This window comes from Gekko japonicus, unplaced genomic scaffold, assembly GCF_001447785.1.
Source record: "Gekko japonicus isolate JY-2015 unplaced genomic scaffold, Gekko_japonicus_V1.1 scaffold1207, whole genome shotgun sequence".
NCBI lineage: Eukaryota > Metazoa > Chordata > Lepidosauria > Squamata > Gekkonidae > Gekko > Gekko japonicus.
This window is the reverse complement of record NW_015163124.1, coordinates 208,968-222,942: the sequence shown is the minus strand read 5'-3', so window position 1 is coordinate 222,942 and position 13,975 is coordinate 208,968. Positions and strand designations below refer to the sequence as shown.

Here is a 13,975-nt window from a genome sequence, read left to right as displayed (position 1 = left end):
GTGGGGAATCTCCCAGATTAGAGTCCGCGTTTTCAAGAGTCATCACTCCCTTCATCAGATGCAAGTAGGAATGGAGGCCCCCAAGTCCTTATAGCCCACTCTAATCAAGTTGATTCCATTTTGCATTGTACCTTTGCCTCCCAACTCCCTTCTCTTCAAGACCCCCCCCTCCCATCTTCAGACTGGGATATAAGGACTCCGGGATCGCCAATCCTACTTGTATCCAATGAAGGGAGCTTTGACTCTCAAAAGTTTATACCCCGAAAGCCTTGCTTGTCTCTAAGGTGCCGCTGGACTTGAACCGAGCTCATAAACGGCAGACATCACCTGCCTTGTTCCCAACAATGAGGCTCCGAAACAGCTTACCCAACTTGCCCAGAGAAGGCATCACTGGAAAGTGTGTACTGACGTCTGAGCAGAACTCGCACGGTCTGGAGCCCCATCTATATGTGACACCTGGTTTTATCATCAAATCCCTAATGCCAGCCTCCACTGTCCCTACACGTCCTTGTCACAGACACTCTGCAATAACGCACACCCCGATCTTGCTGGAGCTGGCCAAGGAGCTACAGGGACCGAGGATACTAGGAGGAAAGCGTCAGCCGCCGTAGCAGCAACGAAAACTGTTCTCATGGTCCAGTCTTTCCCTCTCCTTCCCTTCCCTTCCTCCTGTGCACGTACACAGGGCCAGCCTCAGCACACCCGGGGGGGGGCAGCTACCAAGGCCCAGGACTTCTGGCAGGAGGTCCACTGCCACTAACCTCCACCCATGCACCTCCCCTGCCACCTACGCTCCCAAGTGTCCAGCATCATTAAGGAAGGGCATGTGGGTGGTCTGCACAGTGGTGGCACTCCCGGTGGCAATGGCAGCACCACTCCAAGCAGGGAAAGGGTGTGCAGGTGGTGAAGGCAACTGAGCATGGGTGGTGGAAGGGCTTGCAAGGGGGAGAAGGGTGCCCAGGTGAGCGGAGTGCACGCGGGCAGAGGGGTGGAAGAAGGAGGAAAAGAGTTGGTTTTTATACCTGCTTTTCTCTTCCTGAAGGCGTTTCAGAGATGCTTGCAAGCTCCTTCCCTTCCTCTCCCCACAGCCAGCACCCTTGTGAGGCAGGTGGGGCAGAGAGAGTTCTGAGAGAACTGTGTCTGGTCCAAAGTCGCCCAGCAGGCTTTATGTGGAGGCACGGGGAATCAAACCTGGTTCTCCAGATTAGAGTCTGCCGCTCCTGACCGCTACACCACACTGGCAGAGCCGCAAAGGCATAAGGGGGGCCCTGGGCCCTGTCTGTCCAGGCCCCCACCCCATCTGGAACTGGCCCTGCATGAACGTCTTAGCTTAATCTGTCGAGGAACTGGTGTATGAATCGAGGGATCCAGCCTCCTGTGGCCCCTAGCGACTGACAACCCAAACAAAACCACTCTCCCATCGAGCAGCACAGTACAGGTGAGGACTCTGGGCCAGAACATGGGGGCCATCTTTATTTTCTCTTTTCCTACAAAGGGTAACCTCTTTCCCATCCCTATACGAAAGGCGCTGGGGTTTCCATCAAGCGTGTGGAAACAGAAACACCACCTCCTGACTTGGTAGCCTTTGTGAAGAAAATAACAACATTAACACGTGCGCCTTGCCAGCAAAGCAGATTTCTAAAATAACGGCCCCCTTCTCAAAGCAAACTCTTCCATCTAGCCAGTGGCCTGTCTTCTTAATCCTGCCTGAGAAAACGCCCACGAAGGGTCATCTGCAGCAACGGTGGCGAAGTGGTGGGCGGCATAGAATACTTGATATTGGTTTACATGCAGTTAGAGACTGGGGTATGTTGTAACATCCTGGAGAAGATGGCAAAATACCGGACACGTGGCTGATTAGTAGTGAACATAAGAACATCACAGAAGCCAATGTTGGATCAGGCCAATGGCCCACCCAGTCCAACACTTTGTCACACAGTGACCAGAAATACCAGGCGCCATGCAATTATTTGAGATAACCTTACTTTCTGAATTTACTATTTTTCATTTGTATGGTCATAAATCAGTATCTGTACTGAGTCCTCCGAGCAATCATGAGGTGCGTCGTTGAGGCTGTGTTATGTGAACCTGATGTGAATAAAGCTGTTCTTGGAACAGAAAACATCCGTGCCTTCGAGATCCAATGCAGGGAAAGTGCTACGGCGGGAAAGATTTTGTATTGTTAACAGGGTCTGCAAGAGAACAGCACAAAACACTCATGCCTGGACTCCCCACGGTCCCTATCTTTTGTTCCAGAAAACTTTTTACGCATTAGCTTAGAGAACCATCCCTAATGAAAACTGACCATTTCTGCAAAACCTCTCAATTCCTGGCACTTCTGGTCACTGATAATATTACTTAACATCCCACGCTGCGGGAATCCGCCAATTTGCATCAGACAGGAATTTAGTAGAGATTAGCTCAGTGTCTGCGCTAACTTAACTCCCCCGGCCAGACTGAAAGTGAAGCCGGGAAGAGCTGCCAAACACAACAGCCCAGTAAGGCTATCTCAGGAGCGCAGAAAGTTTCAAGGTGGGATGGGACTCCCTTCTGGGACTCAAGCAACAACCCCCCCCCCCAAAAAAAGTTTGCTAGTGGAAAGATCACTGAAGATACGCTCCCACCTCAATCAGAAAGAATACAATGAAGGTGAAAATGCAAAACTCAGCCATAATGCCACCTACTGGAACGTCACACTTTCCCCCACCTACGCCAGGTAACACTCCGACTGCTGATTTCATTGCATGCTATGAGTCACTCAAATAAGGGCCCGCCTCCTGCAGGCGGGACAACCTCTGTGGCTGACTAACACCACCATCACTGCAAGCATGGCATTTTTCTGCACTGGTGTGTGTGTGTGTGTGTGTGTGTGTGAAAAGTCACTACTGACTCTTGCAGGGGATTATATAAACAAGTTACATGCTGGCCTGGCATATTCTGGAACTCCCCTTAGGCCCCAGTTGACCCTAGAAACATCTTTAAGGGTAAAGGTAAAGATTCCCTTGCTCGAAAGCCAGTCGAGTCTGACTCTAGGGTTGCGGTGCTCATCTCCGTTTCCAAGCCGAAGAGCCAGCGCTGTCCAAAGACATTTCCGTGGTCATGTGGCCGGCATGACTAAACACCAAGGCGCACGGAACGCTGTTACCTTCCCACTGAAGTGGTCCCTATTTATCTACTTGCAATGTCTTGCTTTCGAACTGCTAGGTTGGCAGGAGCTGGAACTAGAGACGGGAGCTCACTCCGTCATGCGGCACACTCGGGTCTCGAACTGCTGAACTACCGACCTTACACAGCCTGCAGTTCAGCGTCTAAACCACTTGAGCCACCACAGCTCCAGAGAAACATCTTTAAAAACCCTCAAATGGGGAAGGAAAAGAAAACCGAACTGGAAACTGGTTAAAAATAGTAGTGGTAGTATTACTTTTATTATCCTAAGCAGGGGTCTTGTTGTAGAAAAAGAGCTGCCGGAGCTCATTAGCATAACTCATTAGCATAACTTATTTGCATATGCCACGCCCCCTGACATCACCGGAAGTGACAGAAGGCCACACCCCCTGACATCACCGGAAGTGTGTCAGAAGGCCCGGCTACTTACCCTCCTGCTTCATCCTCATTCCCAAACGGAATGAGGATCGAAGCAGAGGGCGGGGTAAAGAAGGGGGCGGGGCTTCACCACGTGACCGCCCCGCCCCCTAGAGGTTGTCTTCCGGAGCTCCGTACCTGAGAGCTCCCCCCCGACTAGAGCCCTGATCCTAAGGACTGTCTCCTTCCATATGGGCCTGTGCACCAACTATGGTTACCAGGCAGCCACCTGTCAGCTATGATTTTATCTATGGCCTACAGCAGGGTCACTGGGGGAGGTATTTGTGAATGTCCTGCATTGTGCTGGGGGTTGGACTAGATGACCCTGGAGGTCTCTTCTAACTCTGTGATTCTATCCCACCGCTAAGGGCGGCCTGTATGGAACTGGTCAGAGCCTGGGTGTTCTCCGTTGTTGCTCCGGCTCTGTGGAACGGCCTCCCGGAAGAGGTGGGGGGGCCCCCCTCCTTGGAGATCTTCAGGAGGCGCTGCAAGGCCCACCTGCTCGCCAGGGCTTTGGAAGGGGTCTGAACGGCAGACATCTTTAAGGGGGGAGAAAGGGGGGGAGAGATTTGGGGTCTACTATTTTACTTTGGGCTTTAACTGAAAATGTTCTTCACTGGTATTGTAAGCCGTCTTGAACCACGGGGAAAAGTGGGATAGAATTGTTTTAATCAGTAAATCACTACCTAACATTTCTTGCCAGATGTGAAATTAAGAACCCTATCTGGAAATCGTTGCAGAAATTTAATGACTCCAATGTTCCCGCTAAGCTGTGGAGTCTCGTGAGCAAAAATCCTACTTTGGGAGCTACTGGCATTAAAGTTGTGAGCGAGTGATTTGGCTGCTGCATAAAATAGTTCGCTCTGAAGCCCTCCTTCCTGAGCGAAGACAAAAATGTGTGAGCCGGAGGCTAAAAAACTGAGCTAGCTCACACTAACTCAGCTTAGAGGGAACACTGCCCCTCCTCCCCCCCCCCCCCCCCCCGACAAAAGTCACACATTCAGAAACAAGGGTTCGTCTAAATCTGCTGGGGCAGAAGCCTCATGCTCCGTTTCCCTCTCTTCACCTGCAATGGGGTGGATCCAACCACGCTCCAAGTAGCCTTCCTCTAGTGTAAGGAGCTTTCGTCCAGCTTGAGAGCAATGTTCCCTCTAAGCTGTGGAGTCCTGTGAGCAAAAATTCTACCTTGTGAGCTACTGGCATTAAAGTTGTGAGCGAGCCATTTGGCTCCTGCATGAATTAGTCTGCTCTGGAGCCATCCTTCCTGAGCTAAGACAAAAATGTGTGAGCCAGAGGCTAAAAAACTGTGAGCTGGCTCACACTAACTCAGCTTAGAGGGAACACTGCTTGAGAGGCTCTTCCCCAATGGAATAGCCGCTTAATTTGGAGGAAGTCTCCTTGGATTGGAGGAGGAAGGATTCAAAATGGAGTTACAAGGAAAAGTGGGGCAAGAAGATAAGATCTACCACCGTCCCGTGTGACTAGTCATGCCGTAAGCATGCACAACAGTGTGGTGTAGTGGTTAAGAGAGTGTCGAGCTAGTATCTGGGAAACCCAAATTCGAATCCCCACTCGTGCCACAGAAGCTCGCTGGGTGACCTTGAGTCGGTCACAGTCAACCTAGCCTACCTCACAGGATTGTTGTGAGGACAAGATGGAGAAAGATGGGAGTACAAATGAATAAAAGTAAACACCACAGCTCCTTCCCTCCTCTATGCAAATTTCCCAGGCTTTTAAGCACACTTGGGTTGGTCCTGCCTTCAACAATGGCTAATGCCAACCAGTGTTCCCTCTACGCTGAGTTAGTGTGAGCTAGCTCACAGTTTTTTAGTCTACGGCTCACACGTTTTTGTCTTAGCTCAGGAAGGATGGCTCCAGAGCAAACTAATTTATGCAGCAGCCAAATCGCTCGCTCACAACTTTAACGCCAGTAGCTCACAAAGTAGAATTTTACTCCCAAGACTCCACAGCTTAGAAGCAGCAACTACACATTTTCCTCAACTGGGAAAACAACTGGGAACCAATTCCCTCTCAGTTAAGCTTTCCACACAGGCAGTCAAGAGAATCCTGCCCATTCCCAGGAAATGGTTCAAAGACTTCTTGCCTGACTCGCACCAGCTGGGCGAAAGCCACTGGTGTAAACACGCAGTTTTGGCTGTGCACCGTGGACTCAACGGTCTCCCTGTGGCCCTGACGCAGCCAGCTGCCAGAACTGAGATTGCCTGGCCCCTTCGCGGCTCGCAAATTGTGCGGCGCAGGCAGCGGCAGCCAAAAGTCACAATTCGTGGCCAACCGACTCATGTGCAAGAGTAAAAAACGGCTTACGTGATACCCGACGGCCCCTCTCCAGTGTTCCCTCTAAGCTGAGTTAGTGTGAGCTAGCTCACAGTTTTTTAGCCTCCAGCTCACACATTTCTGTCTTAGCTCAGGAAGGATGGGGCTCCAGAGCAAAGTAATTTATGCAGTTAGCCAAATCACTTGCTCACAACTTTCATGTCAGTTGAATTTTTGCTCACAAGACTCCAAAGCTTAGAGGTAGCCTTGCCCCTCTCCCCCCTCAACTGAACTGAAACGGCTTGAAATTTTGCCAGCTTTCCAGAGCCACCCCAAGCAGAGTTACTCCCTTAGAGACCGACACGATTTTCAGGGTCGTCAAAGCTCCCTTTGCCTCTCGAAACGTCGCATCCCAAATCCCTTGCTGGTCGGGCCTCTAAGGTGCAAATGGACTGGAATCGAGTTCTGCCGCTGCACACCAACACGGCCGCCCTCTGAAACTGTCTGCTTAGGAGGGCGCTGTTAGTCGTTCGTTTCGTTTTATTCTGAAAACTTCTGTCCTCCCTAATACGCGAGGACTCCAAAAGCCTGAAAATACAACAAGCAAGAACCCCCGTTCGGAGTATCCCACGCGAACTTCCCGAGCCCGCTGCTGCTGAGCTAGATTACCAAACAAAATCGCCACAGAAGAAACGCAGCGAGTTGGCAAGAAAGATCGCTGCCGAAAAAGTCCTGTGCCAGCGACCAATCAAGAGGCAGTGGCAGTGAATGATCCCTTTGTTGAGACAAAGGTTCCTTTGTGGATTTCGACAGAGCTACAAGATCAACTGAAGACAGCCAAGGCAAGCGAAAACAAAACAAAACAGGACGGGAGGGAAATTAAGGAAGGAGAGCCGGGAGAGGGCCTGAAGATCAGCCCCACGGCTGCGGCGGAGTTGTGGCGAGTTTAAATACATGCCTGAGAAAGGCTGCATGAAGTTAAAGTGACCACCACCCTGACTACTTTTTCCTTTTCCAGTATTTGTGTGTGTGTGCGCGCTTGCAAGCTGGAAGTCATGGGGATGTCTGGTGACACCTAGTGGGACTATGACATCTTCCAGAGAGGTGGCTTGATTGTCTACCTCTGCATTCCAGCCCTGGTATTCCTTGGAGATCTCCCATCCAAGTACTTCCCAGGGTTGGCCCTGCTTAGCTTCCGAGATCTGACGAGATCTGACTTGCCTGGGCTATCCGGGTCATGGCTCACCCTGACCACTTTTACTGGAAGGTGAGTCGCACAGATTTCAGTAGAACTTACTTTCAAATAAGTGTGTGGAGGAGTGGCAGTCGAACTTAGCGTTAGGGCTTTTTAAAAACCGGGTCGTCTGAAAGGTAGTGTTTTGTTAACGCATTTTGTTGGGACTTCAATGGTAACTGAAATAATCAAGTTAGATCAACTGATCGAAAGCTGCCGCTGATTCTCATCCTCTGAAACTGATTAATCAGGCAGCAGATTCTTTTTAACCATTTTAATCATTTTAAATAAAAGCCTTCACACAGAAAGAAACGTAGGTGATGGACATCTTCATAGAAGAGGCATTAGAACATAAGAGAAGCCATGTTGGATCAGGCCAGTGGCCCACCCACTCCAACACTCTGGGTGCGGTCAGACGGCACGCTGGGAGCAGTTTAAACTGCTCCGGCCCTGATGTGGAGAATTGCGATCACACTCACTTCCGGAAGCCTCGGGCAGCTTTTGAGCGGGGAGGGGGTTTAAACCGAAAGTGGCTCAACACCGCAGGAGCGATCAGACATCAGAAAAGTGTGGCTGGAACCGGAGAATCAGGAAAACACCACTTCGGGACCTGGTATCAAAATACTCAGGGTTAAAGCAGTTTTGAGCCGGAAAGCGACGGCTGGGGACGGGAGGCAGATGCTGACTGTGTGATCGCGCAGATAAAATCCGTTTCTGAGGCGGGCTGAAAGCGGACTAAACGGCCCATCTGACCGCACCGTCTGTGTCACACAGCGGCCAGACACCCAGGTGCCACCAGGAGGTCCACCAGCGGGGCCAGAACTCCAGAAGGCCTCCCACTGTTGCCCCCCAAGCACCAAGCACCAAGAATATAGAGCATCACTTGCCCCAGACTGAGAGTTCCTATCTATACCTTGTGGCTAATAGCTACTGATGGACTTCTGCTCTATATGTTTATCCAATCCCTTCTTGAAGGTGTGGATGCTTGTAGCCGCTGCTACTTCCTGGGGCAGTGAATTCCCCCTCTCTACCACACAGGAGGGAATGCCTCCTCTGAGTGTCCCTGCTGTGATGCAGCTGTGCATCCTCTCCAAACAAGGTATGTCTTCTTTAGAAGCCTGATTTTATCCAGATAAAAATCTGTCTTAGATTTTACTTGATTAATCAACTAAACCTCAAGATTAAGATTCCCTTGATCCAGTGACAGTGCTAATTTTTTATAGGGAGGCAGGTACTTTGGTCACATTATGAAAAGACGAAAGTCACTGGAAAAGACAACGACACTAGGAAAAGTGGAAGGCGGCAGGAAAATTAGAAGACCCAACATCAGATTGATTCAATCAGGGAAGCCACGGCCCTCTGTTTGCGTGTCCTGAACAAGGCTGTTAAACAATAGGGCATTTTGGAGGGGCTACGGTGGCTCAGAGGTTAAGACACTGAAGTGCAGACCAGAAGGTCGGTAGTTCGGCAGTTCAAGACCCAAGTGCTGCATGACGGAGTGCGCTCCCATCTCTGGCCCCACCTCCTGCCAACCTAGCAGTTCGAAAGCAAGGAATTGCAAGTAGATGAATAGGTACCACTTCGGTGGGAAGGTAACAGCGTTCCGTGCGCCTTGGCGTCTAGTCATGCCGGCCACATGACCACAGAAACGTCTTCGGACAGCGCTGGCTCTTTGGCTTGGAAACGGAGATGAGCACCGCACCCCTAGAGTCGGATTCGACTGGCTTTCGAGCAAGGGGAAACCTTTACCTTTACCTTACTAATTCACAGGGTCATCATAGGTTGGAAGTGACCGGACAGCACTTAACAAACACAAACAGCAGTATTTTCAAGAAAGAAGAACAGATGTACAGAAAACAAGTCAAAACTGAAGACCCTTGGTATGTTTTGGCTGCAGACATCCAAGAGAATGCACTTCAACCCAACTTGTACATCTGACTCCTCACACAGAGAGCGATGACAGGGAAGTGTTTCAGACTAACTCGTTACCGGTATCTGAAGAAGTGTGCAAGCACACAAAAAGCTGATACCCAGGATAAAACTTTGTTGATCTTACAGGTGCCACCGGACTCAAGCTTTGTCCTGTTGTTTCAAACCAAGAAGAAGAAGAAGAAGAGACTGGATTTATACCCCGCCCTTCACTACCCAAAGGTATCTCAGAGCAGCTTACAAACTCCTTTCCCTTCCCCTCCCCACAACAGACACCCTGTGAGGTGGGTGGGGCTGAGGGAACTCTGACAGAAACTGCTCTTTTTCAAGGACAGCTGTGCCAGAGCTTGTGACTGACCCAAGGTCACGCCAGCAGCTGCATGTGGAGGATCGGAGAATCAAACTCGGTTCTCCCAGATTAGAGTCCGCACACTTAACCACTACACCAAACCAACACAGCTACCCCCCTGAATGTACCTGAAGAATTTCTGTAAGCGCCCTGAGCCTGCTTTGGTGGAGAGGGCGGGGTATAAACTAGATAGATAGATACATAGATAGACAGACAAGACAGACAAGTGTGCACACAGAAGCTTATACCCAGAATAAAACTTTGTTGGCCTTAAAGGTGCCACTGGACTCAAACTTTGTTCCGCTGTTTCAGATCAACACGGCCACCCACCTGAATCTATCCAGTTATCTGTGACATATAGATCTGGAGCGTGGTCAGAAGGGGGCTGCCTCTCGCCCGGAGCGCACCGCATGTTCGTGGGGAACCTGGTGCTAAATCATTCGTAGGCAACCTGATTCTGGGTCGGGGTTTCGTGCCTGGGTTAGCTGAACCTGGTTTTCTCTCTGCCCAAACCGGACCCATGCACGCTTCAACTTAATGGTGGTTAATCTGGATGTCTGGACACAGCCTTCATCAGTGACAGGGCAAATACCTCCAGGGAAGATACGGAGCCTGTGCATGGCTCTCAGCCGCTCTTATCCAAACCCGTTATTGTAGACTGAAGTCTTGCTTCCTATAGCACAAGCAACGGTCTATACATGGGACTGAGCCAAGAAGCCCAAGACTGGTCAATATTTTTGGCTAGAGGAGGGACAAGGTGCTAAGTAAAAAATGCCAAACCTGAAGGCATACAAACAGACCTGTTATAAGAAAGGATACCTTAATCACTCATCTGCTTCCCCAGTGACTGGAACTGAAGCACCAGTGCGGGTTTGACTGTACATTTCAGGGCACCAAACAGCTCAGGACCACAGTTATATTTCACATTAAACCCCCTCTGTCCTCTTTTCCATAGGCTGCCTTAAAGTGTATACAGCATATAGATCAGGGGTCTCCAACGTGGTGCCCACGGGCGCCTGCCAAGACCTTTTCCAGCACCCACCGAGTGCTTTTAGAAAGTGGGCAGGTCTGGGTGCTGCTTTCGCCAGCGAGTCTTTCAATTGGGCCACTGGCTATTTGATTGGCGATCAGTTTTTCAACATGTTGCTTTGGCAGCAGCTGCCACCAAGGGGTATTCACTCTGTGACTGAAGATAAGATGGGGCAACCGTCTTGGAGCTGGTGTTCCACCTCCCGTGGCAGCCATTTTGGAGCTTACACCCACTACACTGTGTCAGCATTCCAAAGGTGCCCACAGGCTCAAAAATGTTGGGGACCCCTGGTATTGATTCTAAGGGCACGGAATGATTCGGCAATGTGCATCTTGTGCTCAGCTTAATGTACATTGACAGTTCTTTGGTAAGAAGAAGAAGGAGAGGAGGAGAGGAGGAGAGAAGGAGGAGGAGGAGGAGGAGATTAGAGTTATACCCCGCCCTCCACTCCAAGTCTCAGAGCAGCTTACGATCTCCTTCCCTTCCCCTCTCCACAACAGACACCCTGTGAAGTAGGTGGGGCCGAGAGAGCTCTCTCAAGAACTGCCCTTGAGAGAACAGCTCTGATAGAACTCACAACCGACCCAAGGTCACACCAGCAGTTGCATGTGGAGGAGTTCTCCCAGAGTAGAGTCTGCTGCTCTCAACCACTACACCAAACTCAACAGAAGGTCGCTCAGACCTCTAGAAAGCGACTTACCAGCCCCTCGTTGTCTTCCGAGGTCCTCTGATAATGCGCGGCTAGGGCGACGTAGTCCAGCGCCTGCTTATTACATTCAAAACACTTTAATCCATGGCGAATCAGTCTCAACGGGTCCGTGTACAGAGGCAGAGCCGGCGGGGGCTGAGGGTTTGGGGGCCCCCCCGCCCCCGGGCTTCCCGAGGCGGAGCGGGACTTTTGCGAGAGGGGGGGCAGCCGCGAGGCCTGTGGCGCTGAAGAGGCCGATGAGCTCGTCGGGGAAGGCGGGAACATTTGGTCTGCGGAGATGGGCTTCATGAAGAGCTGCGAGCACTGCATGATGAAGCCCTTGCTCTTGTGATCCCGCGCGTGCTTGAGCAGGCTGCACTTGTTGAAGAAGAGCAGCGTGGCCGAACACTGGGTGCACAGGACCTCGATGTGGACGCTCCTGCGGCTGTAATGCTGTGTGAGGCTCTTCTCTAAGGCAAACGAGTCCCCGCACTCCAGGCAGCAATACCCGGAGACGGGCAACTGAATACTGCTGTCGAGGGGAGGGCTGAGGTTGGGGGCGTAGATCGGCACGGGGTTGGCACCGTGCAACACTTTGTGGAACGCCTCGACGACCAGCGGGGCGGCCTTCTTCACCTGGTGGACCAGCGGCACCGTCATCTGCGTCAGCTGGGACGGGCCGCGCCGCTGCACGGAAGATTTCGCCGCCACGGAGGCGGCCACACTGTGGGGGACCAGGTTGAGGTTGGCGAGGTGCACGGCCTTCGGGAGGAGGCTGGCGGGGTTACAGGGCTGCGTCACCGGGCCCTGCGGCTGCTTCTTGCCCGGCTGCTGGCCCGCGAGCCCGGCTTTGATTGCACCGTAGTCTGCCAGCAGAGAGAAACTGGAGGTGCTGTTGACGGGAATGTCTGCGACGATACTGTCTGCTTGGGGGCTCGCGAGGGCTGCCTCCTGAGGAGCCGCTTTCGCAAAACCCTCGCACGGCTCTGTTTCCACGGACGCGCCGGCTTCTGGGGAAGGGAGAGACTTCACAAACTCTTCCGTCACCAAGCTCTCTGCGGGGGATTCTAGGGGATACTTGCCCAGTTCATCCATCTCCGGCAGGATCCTCGTGACCGTCCGTTTGATTTCCCCGGAAGAGGTTTTGATAGTCTTGATCCTGACCTTGGGGATGGCGGGCGGAGAGCCGGTGGCCACGGAAGGAGACCCTTTGCCGCTGCTGTCGCTGCACACGCTCCGGGGGGACTCAGGCTGCTTGTTGGCCTTCCTCACCATCTCAAGGGGGCTTTTCGGACTCTTTGGTGACTTGGGCATTTTGGGGCTTCCTTTAACGCCGTCCTTGAAGGGGCCCGGCGGCTCTTTCACCGGAGTCGCCTGGTCGTCTTTCGCGATGCCTGCGACTTTTTTGGCCTGGAGGGCGACGAGCGCAGCGACGCAGGACGAGAGTTTGGAGTGGGCAGGCTTTATCCGCTGGCGAGGAGGGACCGCGGAAGAGAAGTTTATCTCCGGCGCGGGCCCTTTGCTCTCTGCCAGGTTATTGCTGTGGAAGTTACCGAGGGGCACCCCTTCCCCGAGGAAGCTGTTTGTGTCCGTGGGGTCTCTGCCGGGCGCATCGTGTTTCTCCGGGCTCTTGTCGCGGTCCCGCCGGCCAGCGTCCACCCTACATTCTTGCAGCCCGTGCACGTCTATCTTTGGATCTCTTTTGCAGTATTGATCGAACATACTCAGTTCCGGTTCCGGCAGTTTCTTACTCAGCAGATCTAGCAGCGAGGGCCCCGTCGAAATGAACCTACTGAACTCCGGTTCCGGGAGGGTCCTACTAAGGAGGTCTAACATGGACGACCCGGAGGGAATATACATCGGATGGGGTTGGAAGTAGGGAGTCTGGGAGAGTTTCGGTCTATCTACAATACTGTTCTCTTTGAGCGCATCATCCGGCTCGGGGCTGGAGATGGGGCTGAACTGACTGAACGTGGGCAGCGGCTCCGACTTGGCCTGTTCCGGCTTCTCGGGGTAGCTTCTCAGGCTGTCCCCATTGATGAAAGCGGAATCAAACTTACTGTAACTGTGAGTCTCCAGGGGCAGATCGGAGCCGCGGAATCCATTGTGCAGCAGGCCGGGGCCTAGATGGTTACCTTCCTTTTCTGCCTCGAAGGACTCCTGGCGACACGTGTTCTTCACGATGACGCTCACCACCGGCACGTCAGAGGCTGGCGCCGCATGAGACAGGGATGCGTTCTCATCTATGCCGATTCCGGACTGCTTCAGGTGGTTTTCGTTCTCCTCGCCGGCCGTCTGGATGGCTTCCTTGGCATCGAGGCTGGTTGGGTCGGGAATGTCGAAAGCAGCCAGCAGGTCATCGAAGTCTGGGGTTTTCATGTCACCCATGATGAAAACTGTAACAAAAGCGAAATACACTGTCAGATGCTGCGTCTGTGAATGTCAATTTGCCATCTTTTCTACTGTTTAGACAGCGGTGGATTCTAGTAACTTGGGACAGTTTAGGGAGGCAAAGACACACTTGCCACGTTAAGGGCTCCCGCGCTCTAGGACCATCAGCGGATGGCCAGACACCCCTGCTTTCTAGCAGATCGAAAACTATTTTTTTGGCAACTTCTGCTGAGGATTTTAGCTTTCTCTGAAGTTCAGAAATGAAGTCTCGGCCCTTCCCCCGACTAGACTCTGAATGACGCAGCACACGAGTGAAAAAACAAAGATGCAAGGAACATAAATATGTTTGTTATATTTTCATGGACTTTTGGGGGGTATTTTTTTGCAATCCTTACACCTTTTTGCCCTTTTTCTCGTGGCCACTGTGCGTAGGTGCGCTCTGCTATGCTTCCTGCAACCGGCTGACCCAAGCCAAGGGGGAGGCGAGGCTGATGCAAG

At 52.1% G+C, this 13,975-nt stretch overlaps 1 protein-coding gene across 1 annotated transcript in view; it reads right to left on the bottom strand.

Annotated features, from left to right (window-relative positions):
• Positions 1-13,474, bottom strand: part of ZNF592 (zinc finger protein 592) — a 33,860-nt gene extending 20,386 nt beyond the window's left edge. The window contains exon 1 of the mRNA XM_015406894.1: positions 11,099-13,474. Coding sequence (XP_015262380.1) covers positions 11,099-13,474 — 2,376 coding nt within the window. The remainder of the gene's footprint in view (positions 1-11,098) is intronic.
• Positions 13,475-13,975: the final 501 nt, after the last annotated feature.